This window comes from Ranitomeya imitator, chromosome 1 (assembly GCF_032444005.1).
Source record: "Ranitomeya imitator isolate aRanImi1 chromosome 1, aRanImi1.pri, whole genome shotgun sequence".
Lineage (NCBI taxonomy): Eukaryota > Metazoa > Chordata > Amphibia > Anura > Dendrobatidae > Ranitomeya > Ranitomeya imitator.
Window position 1 is genome coordinate 879,417,861 of NC_091282.1, and position 18,325 is coordinate 879,436,185.

An 18,325-nucleotide genomic window follows, 5' to 3' on the forward strand; every position below is an offset into this window, starting at 1 on the left:
AAAATATAAGCAAGACTGAATTTCCATTGAATTTGAAGAGCATCCACCGCAAAAGGTTTCTCTCTCGGGTCTAACGAACAGAAACTCTCCACTTTCCTGTTGTTCAGAGTGGCAAATAAATCTATTACAGGTATGCCCCAAGCCTGTACTATCTGTTGAAACACCTGGGGATTCAATGACCACTCTCCCTGTCTCAGTGTCTTGCGACTTAGGTAGTCCGCTTTCGTATTCTCAACCCCACTTATGTGAAGAGCAGAGAAGGATAGTAGGTGGTACTCTGCTAGTTGTAAGAGGACAGACGCTGACTTCATAAGGGAAGGGGATCTCGTCCCCCCTTGGTGGTCGATATACGCAACCACTGCGTGATTGTCGGACATGACTCTGGTATGGTGACCCTGAAGGATAGGAAGGATATGTTTTATAGCTCTCTCTACAGCCCATAATTCTCATAAATTGGACGCCTGCTGTGATTCCAATTGGGACCAGGATCCCTGAACTGAGAGAGTTCCTAAATGAGCCCCCCATCCTGTACCGCTTGCGTCTGTAGTGATGACCTGCTCTATCGGAGTTACCCACTGGACCCCCGACGCAAAATGATCTCTTATTGCCCACCATTTTAGGGAATCTGTTACATCCAATGAAAGGCGTAGCTTCCCCTCTAAATGCCCTTTTAACCACTTTTGTGCTGACAGGACCTCCCACTGTAACTGTCTCAGATGAAACTGCGCCCATCTTACTGCGGGTATACAGGATGTCAGAGAACCCAACAGGGACATTGCCTTTCTCAGTGTCATTACAGGGTGTTGAATTGCCGACTCCACAAGATTTTGAATTTTGACCTTTTTTTTTTTTATGGTAGGAGACAAAGCTGATGCCTGGAGTCCAGAACTAAGCCCAGAAAGGACTGAACTAGCTCCGGCGTCAACCTTGATTTGGAGAGATTTATGTTCCACCCCAACACCTCTAGCGTTGCCGTGACCTCTTATTTGTGCCAGGCAGTGTGCCGCTGAATTCCCTATTATAAGAAAGTCGTCTAGATACGGAACTATAACCACGTTCCGAGAACGGAGGAAGGACATGACCTCTGACATTAGCTTGGTGAATATTCTTGGCGCTATTGACAGGCCGAATGGGAGGGCAGCGTATTGATAGTGCCTGAGACTTCCTTGGACATAAACTGCTACTCTTAGAAATTTTTGGTAGTCCCGATGGATTGGGGCATGGTAGTAGGCGTCCTTTAAGTCTATAGCTGCCATGAAGCAATTTGGGAACAAGAGTTTTATTGCTGTATTTACAGACTGCATTTTGAAGGAGTAGTTTACTACCGATTGATTGAGATTTTTTAAATTGACAATAGTTCTTAGTGACCCGTCCAGTTTTCGTATCAAAAAAAAGAGGGGAATAAAAACCTTTTCCCTCCTCTTCCCCCGGGACTTCTACCAGAACTCGCTTTGACACCAGCTCCAATACCTCTGCTTCTAAGGCTAGCTGCTCTTCCGGGGTTTTTCTTTGGGATGTTAAAACAAAAGTCTGTAGCGGTGGATAAACAAAATCTATTTTTAGGCCGTATTTGACAACCTTCAGAGTCCAATGACTGGGGGAGATGTTTACCCAGGCTGGGAAAAAGGATGAAAGTCTTCCCCCCACCTCTGGCCTGGCGTCATTGGGAGGGCTTTTTTGCTGATGTCGAGGGACCCTTAAACATGTATCCAGATCCTTTTCTGTCTCTGGAGTTCCAATTACTCCTATCTCCCGGGGGGCAGCCCCTACTAAAATTTGCCCCTCCGAAAATAAGGTCTTCTAATGTCCACTGGAAAGCGAGGAAAACCCTTTTTCCTATCCCCTGCTTACTCCAAAATGTCTTCTAGTTTTTGACCAAAGAGGAAATGGGCGTCACATGGTATGGAACAAAGTCTATTCTTTGAAGGTAAGTCGCCCGGGCACCCCTTCAACCAGAGAGCATGTCTAGCCGCATTGGATAAACTTGCTGCTCTAGCTGCCAGCCTCACGGAGTCTGCCGAAGAATCTGCTATAAAGGCTGCTGCTCCTTTAGCCATAGTTATATTGGTTAAAATCTCTTCTCTTGGAGCTTTAGATTTCAATTGCTCCTCTATCTGCTGTAGCCAGACAATAAGGGAGCATGCGACACAAGTCCCAGCAATCGCAGGTTTTAAACCCCCTGCGGTCGCTTCCCAGGTGTGTCTTAGGAACCCATCCGCTTTTTTGTCTAAGGGATCCCTTAACACGCCAGAGTCTTCTAAGGGAAGGGATAACTTTTTAGATGTTCTAGCTACCGCACCATCAATTTTTGGAACCTTATCCCACGTCTCCGAATCTTTCTCCTCAAAGGGGTAACGTCTTTTAGAAGCCGAGGGTAGATTACCCGATTTCTCCGGCTTCTTCGGCTTCTTCAATTCCTTCTCTATAAGGGCTTTTACTTTGGAGTTAACTGGGAAAGTACGCCCTCTTTTTTCCTCTAAACCCCCAAACATAATGTCCTCCAGGGATTTGGTCGCTTTTTCATCTTTTAGGCCCATTGAAGCTCTGACGGCTTTTACTAACTTATCCGTGTTCTCAGTTAGAAAGCACGGACGGCCACCAACATCGCTATCTGAAGAGGAGCCAGAGGGCATGGAAGAGGAGAAGGGAGATAATGGTTCCTCCTGACATTCCTCGTCAGAATGAGAAAACTCGGAAACAGAAACCGGTTCTGGGTTTTTACTACCCTTTTTCTTAAGGGCTGCTTTTACAGAGCCTTCTACTTCCGCTCTGATTATTGCCCTAAGACTCTAAGGGGTCTCTTCCTGGATAGTCTTTTGGATGCAATCTACAACAAAGACTCTTCTGCCACTGGACTGCCAACGGAACTCTACAGAGGGCACATTCCTTATGCTTTGACTTGGTGCTAGCCTTCCTCGGCGCCTGCCAAGTAAACAGAAAATGTAGCCCATTACCACCAGGGTGACATTCACGTAGATCACTCACCACCCGCTGACCATGAAGGGTACCGGATTCTGAGGCTGACTAGGAGCACGGACAACGTCCCTCCTGGAAGCTGAAGAGTCCTGTGACGTCCGGCTAGGACGATTGCCGCTCCTTCCACTCGAGCGGCTACTTTTCTTAGCACGTTGGTGAGCAGGTGCATCACCTGATAAGGGCTCTTGCTGCTGCTGTAATGGCTGCTGCTCCATACGATCCTCCATCTCTGGAAAGCTGTATGGAAGTGGGCGACGTTCTGTGCAACTCCACCCTTAATAAACGGTAATTTGCAGTGCTCCCCACCTCTTCTGGCATTCGTTATGCCCCTCTCCCCATCCTGTATAGCGCCAGGAAGCCTGCGTTGTCTCCGGCGTCCGTTCCATGGGCGCCGCCATCTTGGATCCGGCGCACCGCTCTGACGTCCCGCAGGCACCCCCATTCCCAGCGTGCCTTGCGCGCAACATCAGCCGCGCACCCGGAAGTCGCCCAGAGGGGGAGAGAGCGGCGTGGCAGACACAGGAGTCCGGACTGTGCTGGCCCGACACCCGCACGTGCGCAAGAGCCCGCAGGATCTGCGAACGGCGCTACCATCACCTGAAGGCCGACATACAGGCGCCCTGCCTGCCCTTCCAGTGCCGGGACAAGAGTGGGTAAGTGGAAATCCTCGAACAAGATACCGCCGTGATTCAGCACAAGGGTTCCCATCAGGACAGGAAACCCAACTGAAGCGAGGGAGAGGTACCGCCTTTTTATTTCAGTAGGTTTCCTGTCCCGACTGGGCGGATCTCTCTCTCAGGTGTGCTGTCATGGGAGACGAGAAAAATACGGTATTTTACAAGAAGAGGGCATTACCAGTGTGATGTGTATTGGTCACTCTCTGCTCTCCTGATCTCACTGCAGAGCTGTGTGTGATTATAACCGACACAGCTGCATATTCCTCTCAGCTTCAGCTTCCATCTCACAGGCAGACAAAGTTGTAATAATGTGAAAAGTGGAGCATGCAAAGTGTAAAGGTTTAAATAGTGATTTTAATTAGCTAAATTATTTTGGATAAACAGTTATTAAAGTGTGTAAAAAAGGCAAAAGAATGACAGCCATGAGTACATCAAAACCACAATTGATCAGGTGAAATCGTCATAGGCTGTGCTTATAGGTAAGAGCAACACAGAACCAACCCATTATTATATATTTTTCTCAGACCAAGTGGACATAATTACTACTTTGAAAAAAACTATAAAAGAAAGGGATCCTCCAATAACAATAAGAACTTTCTTGATAAACCAAAAACATGTATAAAAACATTAAAATACATAGATGCCAAATACATTATACAGGAAAAGATAACCCTGAGCAAAAATGTGTCCAGAGTGAGGTCTATGTGATCCATACCATGTGCTGCCACACATAGATAGGATGTCAAGCATGTGGGCTGACATAAACTGTACTGCACATACATTTATTTACCCCATCGTTACAGTCGGCATTGACCATGTTTAGTTCTAAATAATCTGACTGATGCAATAGATTGTCCATTATGGTAATATAGCCAAAAAAATAAATTTCTCACCCATCAGTAAACAGTAAAAAGTGTATCAATCACAGTCAAACGGTAGATACAAGAAAGAGTTAATTGCAAAAGTGCAATGTGCAGTCAAACGATTAAATCATTACGCAAAAAAGTAAGTAATGCTGGAGTATACTGTACCTCAAGTGTGTACTGCAGAAGAGGCAATATGTAGCGTGCAAAATTTGCTATTAGATGATTCAAAGTCCCAAGTCTGCAGACAAACCTAGAGGTATCATTACAATATTGTACATAAACAGGTAGGTCACAAAAGCATTATGGTGTCCTGGGACAAAGAATCATAAAGAGCAGTAAATCGCAACTATGCAGTTCAATGTGAGCAATAAAGTTGTGTTTCTAGGGTTGCAATACAGCAGAGCTATGAGAGCTACAGCTGCTAACGTGTATGTTTTGAGACAAAGTTTAGTTCTACTGTTCTGCATTAGTTACATGTCTCACACTGGTAACTCTCCCTTTATTTAAAATGCGCTCTGCAGGCAAATTCTCATGCAGATTAGTGTTGGTCCATAGTCCTTAACAGCACATTTACATATTAGAAAAATGTAGATTTCTCTGGAATAAGACATTAGATCGCAGATATTAAGATATCAATTTATTCCGTTCCTATGATCTAAATACAGGCGGCTTGGAAGGTTGATCCAACTGACACATTACCTTTATTAGCTAATTTTTATCAATTAACAAAATGCAAAGTAAATGAACAAAATAGGTACACTTGTACAAAGAAAATGATTTTGTAGGATTATAGGCATGTGTAGGAGTAACCAATTATACCAAACAGGTGATAATGATAATCAAAGACGGATTTATTCACCCCATTTATCATGCAACATGATAAAGTCTGTAGTTTACTCAGCAAATTCCTGCTGAAAGGTTCACTTTCAAGCTGGGAGAAGAGCAGCCAAACTCTGCTACAGAGGTGAGATGGTGGAAGACTATTTCATGGCACAGGTCATCACACATCATGGCTCATCACACACCATGGCAAGACTGAGCCCAGCATCAAGATATAAGGTAGTTATACTGCATCATCAAGGTCTCCTCAGCAAAGATTTCAAAACCAAGTGTGGATTGACAATGCGCAATGTAGATGCAGTGCTCGGCTAAGGACACTAAGGCCAAGTTCACACTAGGCGTTTCTGCTGCGCTTTTTATGCTAATTTTCAGCTGCATTTTACAGAACCAGCAAATCCTATAAGATTTCAGAAATCTCATGCACACACATTGGTTTGTTTTGGTCATCAGCATTTTGTGTTTGGCATGGGTTTTTGGACATGCAGCATGCCACTTCTTTCAGCGTTTTTCATTTACTGACTGGAATGGGTGGTGAAAAAACGCTTAAAAAGGAGCCAAAGATGCAGGTATCACTGAAAAGCGTTTTTTTGTGCCAAAACCTGATTCTATAGAATAGCACTTTTTTCAATACTAAACTTTATCAGCATGCACAAGAGACAAATCTAGCATGCCAAAACCGCTACAAAAACACAGGGAAAACATAATTTTTTTTCTGCAGCTTCTTTCCTGGCAAGAGAACAGGTTTTGCTGCAGAAAAAAAAATTACTAATGCAAACTTACCCTTAGAGCAGCAGATGAAAGACAAATCATGCTTGCTTACCTTTGACATTGCAAGATACCCAGCAGGGCCATCAGCTCAGAACTAGCTGCACCCAGTGGGGCCTGGCAACTAAGTTACCATCTGTCCTAAGCTGTCCACTTTTATTTTTGATGAATTTTTTTCAACACCTGCCTAAAACTTTTATGCAGTACGGACTGTCTACAAGTCGACAGAGCAGCAGTTGGAAGCCTTACTAGATAAAGATAAAGCACTAAAACTTTAATCACTAAAGTGTCTTCCAAAAATTGACTGCATTTGTGGCAGGCGGCAAACACTTACAGAAAATGAAGCTCCGACTGGTCTTCGTAACCACTTGGGTGGTTTTTTCAATGGCTGAACACTGCTCTGCTGGGTGGTCGGTTGAGGAAGCTGCAAAGGAGGAAGGGGCTGTCCAGTGCCAAATGGATCCAAGTTCCCAAAAGAGGAAGAAAGCTGCACAGGAAATAACCCAAAACCAAATGCGGTACAGTTACATTTACCAAATGAAACCTTTCATAAGAAATGGGCATAGAAACAACTTTATGGACGTATTATCGAGAGGTGAAAATTTAGGACAAATATTTACATAGATTACACCATTTTAAATATCAGAAATGTGATATCTTTTCTTTATAAAGACTAAAAGGAGTACAATTTACCTTATCCACCTGCTTCTGATTCAGATTGTCATTGCTTCCACCCATTATGGAATAAATGCTGATCCTTCCATCGAAGGAAGCAGCAGAAAGCACTGCTGGATTCCGCGGGCACCACTGGATATCAAAGCACCACTGGGTGTTGGTCGGCAGCTCATATAAAACCTAAGAACGGGGGAAAAAAAGAAGGTTTTGCCAATGACAACGCACCTACACAAGACTAAACTATATTTCCCGCTAGTGAGAAACCAAGCACACGACAAAGATATGCATAGCAAGAATAATTTTAATCAATGAAATACAAGTAAAAATGCCATGCCACAAGGACTGATATATAAATAAGGGTAAGTCGCTACCAAATTTAGAACGAAAGAGATGTGGGTCAATAAAGACCCAAAAACGACCAAAAACCCACGTAAAGATATGTAAACATCAACTTTATTATTGCACAAAAATGTATATATATATATATATATATATATATATATATATATATATATATATATATATATATATATATATATATATATATATATAAAAAGACATATCATACAAAGAAACAGATGAGGCTCAATACCACAGGGTGTGCAAGGACACCACTGAAAGAGCATAAAAGGAGCGCACGGAGCCGGGGTCAAAGTCTACTCCATAATAATACAAGGTGGACTATAAAGCCCATACCACTATGCTGGAAAATATTAATACCATCATACGTCCACAGACACTAAAAGGGCCCAATAACATCAGTATCGTAAATGAATATACATTACCTAAAACAGGGCAGATGGGTAGACCAGATCCAGGGTCCGTGCGCCCTCCCCAACGCACGATTCGGTGATAAACCTTCCCCCTGAGGATACTGATGTTATTGGGCCACTGATCGATCACTGAATGATGCGATCAGACGTCATCTTCCGAATGCTCCAATGAGTGCTATTCCCTAGCACCAGCCTATTACGTGCTTTTATAACACCAATCATAGCTGGACTTCAATGTTTCAGGCAAGTCTGTCTGCCTAAATATTGAAATTGCTTTGATTGGCTGTTCAGAATTGAACAGCCAATCACAGTGATCGTAGTTGCGGGAGGAAGGGGGTCGGGAGTGGTGAACCCCCTGTGGCTACAAGCACAGGTGTGTTGCTGTCAGAAACAATAGGCACCTTCATGTGATCACTATAGCCGCATGATCGCCAGGACGTGCCCATAAATCCAAGGTTGGGAAGGAGTTAAAGGGGTACCCCAAGGAGATAAAAATGTACCCATTTATGTCAATCCACATTCTGTTTTTACTACTTCAGTGCTGCTGCTCTTGAGTGCCAGTAGAGTTAGGGACTATCCTTATTGGGTGCACCTTATCACGCTACGACGGCTTTTATGCTTTTTTTTAGTAAATACTGTAAAAAAATGTTAACTACGGTAAGTAACTTCTTTTTTACGTATGTAATGGTATTTTTTGCATCGTGCTTTTCTTTCCCACTTCTAGGAAGCTACGTTAGAGAGCGAGTGTGTGGCATTTGTATTACTACTTCTCCAAGCCTCTAAGCTGACCAATGCCTATCACAGTCTGTGTGCAGGTTTGATGCCCCCTGCCCCTCTCCTGCACCTTCGCAGCTTGTATGTGAGCGGTCATTTCGATCTCCCTGATTCTCCAGCTCTCACTCCACGCTTCTTGACAGCTCATGTGCAAGCATTGAAGGTGCAGGAAAGCCGTGCAGAACGCTTGAATACGTTTTGCCTAATCATTTAGCACAAATACTACAATATGCAGATGTTGTAAATGATTCCTATAGTCACTTACTTCTCCAGTGTTTGGATTGGAGCAGAGGATTTTTGAGTCCTTCCCACAGCTCAGTAACAGTTCTGGGTCTGCCGCACTCCAGGCGATAGCCAAGATGCCCCTGATGTAAAAGCACATAGTCCAGATTAAAATAATGGTCAGAATGTAAAAATCATGAAGCCGTGAGAGAGGCAGCACTTTCAGTGTATGTACCTGGAATGATTCTCCATCACTCGTAATGGAGAGGAGGCAAATCTAAGATCCCACATTTGTATCACAGGTAAGCGATCGTCCTCTGAAGACAACACCATTTGTGTTGCAACATCGGGATGCCAGGCCATTCCAGAACAATGCATCTGGGAGAAAATTAACGGCTTTTATAGAAAACTAGCTGAAGAGCCCGGCGTTGCATGGGCATAGTAAATATCTGTGGTTAGTTATAGCACCTCACTTCTCTTATTTTCCCATCAGGCCTCTCAATTAGCACCTCACTTGTTCTCTTAATTTCCCATCATGCCTCTCATTTTCCCCCTCGCATCTCTCATTTTCTCCCTCACACGTCTCATTCCCCCCTCACTCATCTCATTCCCCCCTCACTCATCTCATTCCCCCTAACACTTGTCATTTCGACCTCACATCTGTCATTTTCCGATCACTCCACTATTTTCCCTCACTCCTCTTAATTTGCACTCACACCTTTTCATTTTCACCTCACACCACTCGTTTTCACCTCACACCTCTCATTTTCACCTCACACCTCTCATTTTCACCTCACACCTCTCATTTTCACCTCACACCTCTCATTTTCACCTCAGTATATACATGTTTGTCATCTCCCTTATATATAGTATACACCTGTATGTCATCTCCTGTATATAGTATATACCTGTATGTCATTTCCTCCTATATATAGTATATACCTGTATGTCATCTCCTTCTATATATAGTATATACCTGTATGTCATCTCCTCCTGTAAATAATATATACCTGTGTCATCTCCCCTGTATATAGTATATACCTGTGTGTCATCTCCCCTGTATATAGTATATATCTGTGTGTCATCTCCTCCTGTATATAGTATATACCTGTATGTCATCTTCTATATATAGCATATACCTGTATGTCATCTCCTCCTGTATATAGTATATATCTGTAGGTCATCTGCTCCTGTATATAGTATATACCTGTGTGTCATCTCCTCCTGTATATAGTATATACCTGTATGTCATCTCCTCCTGTATATAAGTATGTACCTGTATGTCATCCCCTCCTCTATATAGTATATACCTGTGTGTCATCTCTCCTGTATATAGTATATATCTGTGTGTCATCTCCTCCTGTATATAGTATATACCTGTGTCATCTCCTGTATTAGACCTCGTTCACACGTTATTTGCTCAGTATTTTTACCTCAGTATTTGTAAGATAAATTGGCAGCCTGATAAATCCCCAGCCAACAGGAAGCCCTCCCCCTGGCAGTATATATTAGCTCACACATACACATAATAGACATGTGTGACTGACAGCTGCCGTATTTCCTATATGGTACATTTGTTGCTCTTGTAGTTTGTCTGCTTATTAATCAGATTTTTATTTTTGAAGGATAATACCAGACTTGTGTGTGTTTTAGGGCGAGTTTCGTTTGTCAAGTTGTGTGTGTTGAGTTGCGTGTGGCGACATGCATGTAGCGACTTTTGTGAGATGAGTTTTGTGTGGCAACATGCGTGTAGCAACTTTTTGTGTGTCAAGTTGCATGTGACAGGTTAGTGTAGCAAGTTGTGTGCAAGTTTTGCGCATGGTGAGTTTTGCGCGTGGCGAGTTTTATGTGTGGTGCCTTTTGAGTATGTGCAAGTTTTGTGTGAGGCAACTTTTGCATGTGTTGCAACTTTTGTGCATGTGGCAATTTTTCCACGTGTGCAAGTTTTGCGTGTGGCGAGTTTTCCATGAGGTGAGTTTTGCACTTGTGGCGAGTTTTGCGTGAGCCTAGTTTTTGCATGTGGCGAGTTTTGCGCGTGGCGAGTTTTGAGCGGCGACTTTTGTGTTTCGACTTTTATGTGGCGAGGTTGGTGTATGTTTCAAAAAAGAAGAGAAAGAAATAGACCAAAAATCGGGGATCACCAGAGGCACGGATCAAGTAAAAAAAGGCAAATTTTATTCAAAAGTGTATAAACGGACACAGAAAACCACATAGAGCACACATTAAAAACATTTAAAACATTGGTCATCCATGTGACCTATACATGGTACACTTAGGCCCAAAATAGAGCCATCCCCCTGTATGAACCAACTCCCCAGTATCAATAGATGACAAATATAAAGAAAATCCTAACTATTACCGAGTGTGATGTCTATGTGAACAGCACCTTATTTTATCATACAAAAAATATATTGAAAAAGAGAGCTAAATGGCAAGTACACAAATAGTCATATAGCTACCACATTCAGCATATGTCACAATGACTTGTAAGGAGATCCACAATGCCTAGATGCACCATGTTATAGTGAAGGCAGTATCCATGGTGCAAACACATAAAAAAAAAAAAAGAGTCATCTAGACATGAACCCCAATTGCCATAGAAATGAATAAAGATACATTCACATAGACATCACACTCGGTAATAGTTAGGATTTTCTTTATATTTGTCATCTATTGATACTGGGGAGTTGGTTCATACAGGGGGATGGCTCTATTTTGGGCCTAAGTGTACCATGTATAGGTCACATGGATGACCAATGTTTTAAATGTTTTTAATGTGTGCTCTATGTGGTTTTCTGTGTCCGTTTATACACTTTTGAATAAAATTTGCCTTTTTTTACTTGATCCGTGCCTCTGGTGATCCCCGATTTTTGGTCTATTTCTTTCTCTTCTTTTTTGAAATGGTTCATATTATATAGACCTGGTTGGATCCCTTGGAATCTGTGGTGCCCCCTCTCTTTCTTATCGAGGTTGGTGTATGTGTGGTGAAATGTGTGCTGAGGGTGGTATATGTGTTCAAGCACGTGGTAGTGTGTGGCGCATTTTGTGTGTGTGTTCATATCCCCGTGTGTGGTGAGTATCCCATGTCGGGGCCCCACCTTAGCAACTGTACAGTATATACTCTTTGGCGCCATCACTCTCTTTTTTTAAGTCCCCCTTGTTCACATCTGGCAGCTGTCAATTCGCCTCCAACACTTTTCCTTTCACTTTTTCCCCATTATGTAGAAAGGGGCAAAATTGTTTGGTGAATTGGAACGCGCGGGGTTAAAATTTCGCCTCACAACATAGCCTATGACGCTCTCGGGCTCCAGATGTGTGACTGTGCAAAATTTTGTGGTTGTAGCTGCGACGGTGCAGATGCCAATCCCGGACATACACACATGCACACACATTCAGCTTTATATATTAGATGATAAATATATACATGCTTAAAGAGATGCAATAAGGATCTGTGTATTCACTGTACCCTGTTGCTGTGGTCGCTGACTTTAAGAATGGGCTCATTTTTCCGAAGATCCCAAACTGTGGCTCGACCGCTGGGGCTAGTGGAAGCCAGAATGTGCTGAACTTGCCTGTTCCATCCAATGCAGCTGATGTCTTCTAGAGGCTGAAATATTTCATATCATACATGTTAAACATGCTAACATTGAAGAGTGCTAAATATTTAGCAGAAAAGGGAACGTTTGCTGGAAGTCTCAGTTAAATGGAATTTGACACCATGTTTTGCTGCCCCATCTGAGAACAGCACGATGAAGAGGCAGATAGATCACTTACTGGGCTGCTTGCTGTAGCTTAGATAAAATCCATGTTTTCTCTGCAGCAGACCTGTTAGTTCTCTGAATGCTGAGCTCTGTATAACCCTACCCACACCACTGATTGGCAGCTTTCTGTGTACACTGTGCATAGGCAGAAAGCTGCCAACCAGTGGTTGGGGCGGGGTTATACAAAGCGCATGAGTATTGAGGACTACCTGGCAGCAGGTTTCTTAGTCCTCTAGTAACAATGTCCTGCTGATACAATAATTTTATCACAACTACAGCAAGCAGCCCAGCAAGAGACACATTGCTGTAATCAGGCTCTACATTACATTATGCTGCTCTCAGGTGACAAAAACATAGTAACAAATTCCTTTAAAAAAACAAAAAAAAAACTAAATTAAAAGTTCTCATGAAATGTTTCTGGTGTGTAAGTAAGAAAAAAAGGATCTCTGATCCATTAGAGAGTGCCTGCATTCAATGGTTGATGTGGACGCACCACCCATCCGCCAAGACCTTAACTGGCCAACCCCGACAGTGGTCTTCACTTACATTCTGTACATTACAAAGATCTCAGTGCTCCCATAGCACCGCACAGAAGACACCGTCTGCACACATCTCCTCCGCAAGCCACTGTTCAAAGCTGCGTCCATCATTTTCTTACAATTATATTACAAAACTATTTGTTATTCCCGGAATACACTGAATCTGGGGAAAGCACTACAAAGCAATTAGACACCAGAGGGTCTGCAGCAGGAGCCCTCCACAACCAGACTGCCTGCTACTCTGAAAGCACAGATAACATATGGACATCGTGAAGACCCCTGATAGCTAGCCATAGGGGTTTCACACTGTTTACTGAATGGCTAGTCATTCATTGTTGGTCTGTGAAAGTGGTCATCCTTCACAACAATGCCATTAATCCAAATGGCAATCACACAAAACAGCCGATCATCAGGTTTTCTGTGGCCAAAACTGGGCTTCTATTGATTGAAACCTGACAAAAGAAGAAAAAAATCCAAAACACATAGCCTAAGGGTACCGTCACACAGTGGCATTTTGATCGCTACGACGGCACGATCCGTGACGCTCCAGGATCGTAACAATATCGCTCCAGCGTCGTAGACTGCGGTCACACTTTGCAATGTACAACGCTGGAGCGATAACTTCACAACGTGTTTGCGATGTAGAAGCCGTTGGTTACTATGCGCACATCGTATACAATATCGTGCACACCTTTGTTACACCATGCGATCATGCCGCCACAGCAGCACACTAGACGACGAAAGAAAGTTTCAAACGATCTGCTACGACGTACGATTCTCAGCGGGGTCCCTGATCGCAGGAGCGTGTCAGACACAGCGAGATCGCTGGAACGTCACAGATATATCGCTGGAACGTCACAAATCGTGCCGTCGTAGCGATCAAAATGCCACTGTGTGACGGTACCCTATGAGTCTCAAGATTGGACACAAGTTCATGCAATGGTTTTCTTTACTCTTTTGGAATGTGCACATTGCAGATTCAGATTAAAGGCAGCAGAACTACGACCTACCACCCAACTATCATGGCAGATTTTTATACTCCTAGCATTTTCCTAAGCAGCTTCATCAGTCACCTGGAATGGATTCCGATGAACAAATGCCTTGTCTAGAGTTCATCTCTGGAATCCTCCGGCCTTCAGAAATTGTTAGTTCTCCTTATAGTGAAAAATTGTGTTCTACAACTGTTCTAAGCCAGAGTGTGGCAAGAACCACTCAACTAAGTAAAGAAGTCTATCATTACTGATATGAGTGTCAGTCAATCTGGAAAATTCCTAGAACCTTAAAGGTATCCTCGAGTGCAGTCATGAAAACCATCAATCACTATGATGAAACTGGCTCGCATGAGAACGACCAAGAATTACCTCAGCTGCAGAGGACAAGTTCATCAGTTACCACAAATTGACAGCATCAAAGATAACAACCCTCATAAATGAGGCACAAACACATTTCAACACCAACTGCCCAGAGGAGAATGCAAGAAGCAGATCTATACAATCGAACTGCTGCAAAGAAGCCAATACCGAAGACTGCAAACATGTTGAAAAGAAAAAGAGCTATTTGGGCCAAGCAACACTGGACTGGACATTAAATCAGTGGAAATCTGTACTGGGTTCTAAAGAGTCAAACTGTGAGCAGATGGTAATACCTTTGTGGTGTCTGCCGTAATACAAGTATGGGGATGTTTGATGGGCTGTTTGTTAATTATTCCGAATACAAAGCACAGTTAACCAGCATGGCTGCCAAGGCATTCTGCAGTGCCACTGCATCCCATCATGGTTGTAGGTAGTGGGATCATCATTTGTATTGCAAAAGGACAATGATCCAAAACACATTTCCAGGCTGTGTAACCAAGAAGGAGAGATGGAGTGTTGTGTCAGATGTCATGGCCTCCATAATCACCCAACCTAAACTCAATAACGACGGCTTGGGATGAGCTGGATCACAGAGTGAAGGCTGAGAAGCCCACAAGGGCTCAGCATCTCTGGGAACTCCTCCAAGACTGTTGGAAGACCATTCCAGATGTTACCTGATGAAACTGAGAGAATACAAAGTGTGTGGAAAGCGGTCATCAGAGTAAAAGGGGGCACTTTTCAGAAACTAAGGTGTAACACATATTCTGCTTTATTTCCCCCAATGTTCCTTTACTTCGCGTTTCTTCGTGGTCCTTCAATGTCTTCTGCCATTAGGCTGAATCTACAATGTGCACAGCATAAGATGAAGAAAGAATACCATTGCGTGAGCAAGTTTTGGCAATCTTTGGACTGGTTCCATACGTGGCACCTCTCAGATACCTGCCATCCATCAGCATCTGTCATACTTGTCTGTATCATGAAGTGGCACTTGTGGCCGACAAAAAAAATATTCTAAACGGGTGACTTAGAGCGGCCACTATCTTACCTGAGATTTAGCTCCAGGTGTCATGGGGACCGCTAAATTATTACAATCCCAAATGTAAATTTCAGATTCATTGGCCCCAGATGCAAAAAGATTTGTCTAGAAGAGAAAAAGCAGAAATGATTATCTGTCCACTGAAGATGAAGCCCAAATGAAGGCACATAAGAAGTGCTAATGTATAGGCGAGGGATTGCCCACTTTGTCTGAATGACGCCCACCAATATTCGAGTTATGAGACTGTACCTGGAACGGGTTCACATCCAAAGCCCTGACAGGCCCAGTGTGTTTATCCTGCTGAGAGATCATCACATTACTGTCCCCAGCCAATATCTTAGCGGGATCATAAAGAATTACATTTCCATTCTCTCCTCCGGCAATTAGCACACCCGAAATGTTGCCTTCCGAATCTATTCTATGTGGTCCCCAAATAAGCTTATGGTACCTAAAAAGTAAGAAACACAGATTATAAAAAAGCACAAGGCTAAAGCTATACCTAGCAGGTAAGGTAACAGAATTAAAGGGGATGTTTCCGTCACTACTCTGGGTGTCTGCTATTGGCTGCGGCACTGACTACAGCATTGACAGTACAGCAGCTCAAAAACAGTGGAGAGTAAAGTGCGGATCGAGTTATTTACAACAAACTGCGCCAGAGAATTTGGTACGAAATTCATAATCGTGATGTTAAAAATTAACGGCGCGCTATGATTCTATAAGGTAATTCTTGCTTGTTCCTGGAGGAAGAAGTGTAATGGAGGAACACCTACATTCAAGCCATGACATTTTCTGAATGGTGCCAAGGAGACTCACTGAATGTGACAAAATGTCTATACTGCAGATCAAAAAGTAAAATATAGTCAAGACCCACTGGCAGCTCTACGAATGTATCAGATGTACCTAATAACGCTGTGACCCGACACACATGGCCGTACATGTACTTATACAAAAGGCAAACTGAGTACCGATGAGAGGATGCGAAGGAAGCACAAGACTTCATATCCAACGAGGGGTCGTCCAAATCCAGCTCAAAAATCTCTAAGGACGCATTAGTACTGAACGTGGCATCAAGCTGCTGGGCAGAGGTACCTAGGAACACAGAAGAGAAGGATACAGTCACATAACAGGTGTACGAGGTGGCTGGCATCACGCCTCATCAAAAATGGGAACTGTACGCCAAGTCTACACTCAGACATTCTATTGTGCGAGAATCAGCTATAGACCACAAAACTACAGCAATGTTATCTACTCTGTCATCTACAACTTTAGCTCTATTAACCCCTTCATGACCCAGCCTATTTTGACCTTAATAACCTGGCCGTTTTTTGCAATTCTGACCAGTGTCCCTTTATGAGGTAATAACTCAGGAACGCTTCAATGGATCCTAGCGATTCTGAGATTGTTTTTTCGTGACATATTGGGCTTCACGTTAGTAGTAAATTTAGGTCGATAATTTTCACTTTTTTTGTGGGAAAAATAAGGAAATTTGGCGAAAATTTTGAAAATTTCGCAATTTTCAAATTTTGAATTTTTATTCTGTTAAACCAGAGAGTTATGTGACACAAAATAGTTAATAAGGAACATTTCCCACATGTCTACTTTACATCAGCATACTTTTTGAAACAAAATTTATTTTTTCTAGGAAGTTATAACGGTTAAAATTTGACCAGCGATTTCTCATATTTACAACAAAATTTACAAAAAAAATTTTTTTTAGGGACCACCTCACATTTGAAGTCAGTTTGAGGGGTCTATATGGCTGAAAATACCCAAAAGTGACACCATTCTAAAAACTGCACCCCTCAAAGTGCTCAAAACCACATTTAAGAAGTTTATTAACCCTTCAGGTGCTTCACAGCAGCAGAAGCGACATGGAAGGAAAAAATGAACATTTAAATTTAGTCACAAAAATGATCTTTTAGCAACAATTTTTTTATTTTCCCAAGGGTAAAAGGACAAAATGGACCCCAAAAGTTGTCCAATTTGTCCTGAGTACACTGATACCCCATATGTGGGGGGGAACCACTGTTTGGGTGCACAACAGGGCTCGGAAGGGAAGGAGCGCCATTTGACTTTTTGAATGAAAAATTGGCTCCAATCTTTAGCTGACACCATGTCGCGTTTGGAGAGCCCGTGTGTGCCTAAACATTGGAGCTCCCCCACAAGTGACCCCATTTTGGAAACTAGACGCCCCAAGGAACTTATCTAGCTGCATAGTGAGCACTTTGAACCCCCAGGTGCTTCACAAATTGATCCGTAAAAATGAAAAAGTACTTTTTCATAAAAAATTTCTTTTAGCCTCAATTTTTTTCAATTTCACATGGGCTACAGGATAAAATGGATTATAAAATTTGCTGGGCAATTTCTCCTGTGTACACCGATACCTCATATGTGGGGGTAAACCACTGTTTGGGCGCACGGCAGGGCTCGGAAGGGAAGGAGCGCCATTTGACTTTTTGAATGAAAAATTAGCTTCAATCGTTAGCGGACACCATGTCACGTTTGGAGAGCCCCTGTGTGCCTAAACATTGGAGCTTCCCCACAAGTGACCCCATTTTGGAAACTAGACCTCCCAATGAACTAAACTAGATGTGCTGTGAGCACTTTGAACCCCCAAGTGCTTCACAGAAGTTTATAACGCAGAGCCGTGAAAATAAAAAATCAGTTTTCTTTCCTCAAAAATTATTTTTTAGCCCGCAATTTTTTATTTTTACAAGGGTAACAGGAGAAATTCGACCCCAAAAGTTGTTGTCCAGTTTGTCCTGAGTACGCTGATACCCCATATGTGGGGGTAAACCACTGTTTGGGCACACGTCGGGGCTCGGAAAGGAAGTAGTGACGTTTTGAAATGCAGACTTTGATGGAATGGTCTGCAGGCGTTGGTCTGCAGGCGTCACGTTGCGTTTGCAGAGCCCCTGATGTGCCTAAACAGAAAAAACTCCCCACAAGTGACCCCATTTTGGAAACTAGACCCCCCAAGGAACTTATATAGATGTGTGGTGAGCACTTTGAACCCCTAAGTGCTTCACAGAAGTTTATAACGTAGAGCCGTGAAAATAAAAAAAATCT

The 18,325-nt window shown here is 42.9% G+C and overlaps 1 protein-coding gene across 11 annotated transcripts in view; it reads right to left on the reverse strand.

The window, feature by feature from the left end:
- SEC31A (SEC31 homolog A, COPII coat complex component) overlaps window positions 1-18,325 on the reverse strand; it is an 88,963-nt gene that overhangs the window by 52,619 nt on the left and 18,019 nt on the right. For all 11 annotated transcript variants that reach the window (XM_069742949.1, XM_069742970.1, XM_069742976.1 and 8 more), the window contains exons 3-10: window positions 16,222-16,345; window positions 15,506-15,704; window positions 15,266-15,361; window positions 12,035-12,175; window positions 8,804-8,946; window positions 8,612-8,711; window positions 6,818-6,979; window positions 6,459-6,611 (exon numbers count right to left, since the gene is read on the reverse strand). In XM_069742949.1, coding sequence (XP_069599050.1) covers window positions 6,459-6,611; window positions 6,818-6,979; window positions 8,612-8,711; window positions 8,804-8,946; window positions 12,035-12,175; window positions 15,266-15,361; window positions 15,506-15,704; window positions 16,222-16,345 — 1,118 coding nt within the window. The remainder of the gene's footprint in view (window positions 1-6,458; window positions 6,612-6,817; window positions 6,980-8,611; window positions 8,712-8,803; window positions 8,947-12,034; window positions 12,176-15,265; window positions 15,362-15,505; window positions 15,705-16,221; window positions 16,346-18,325) is intronic.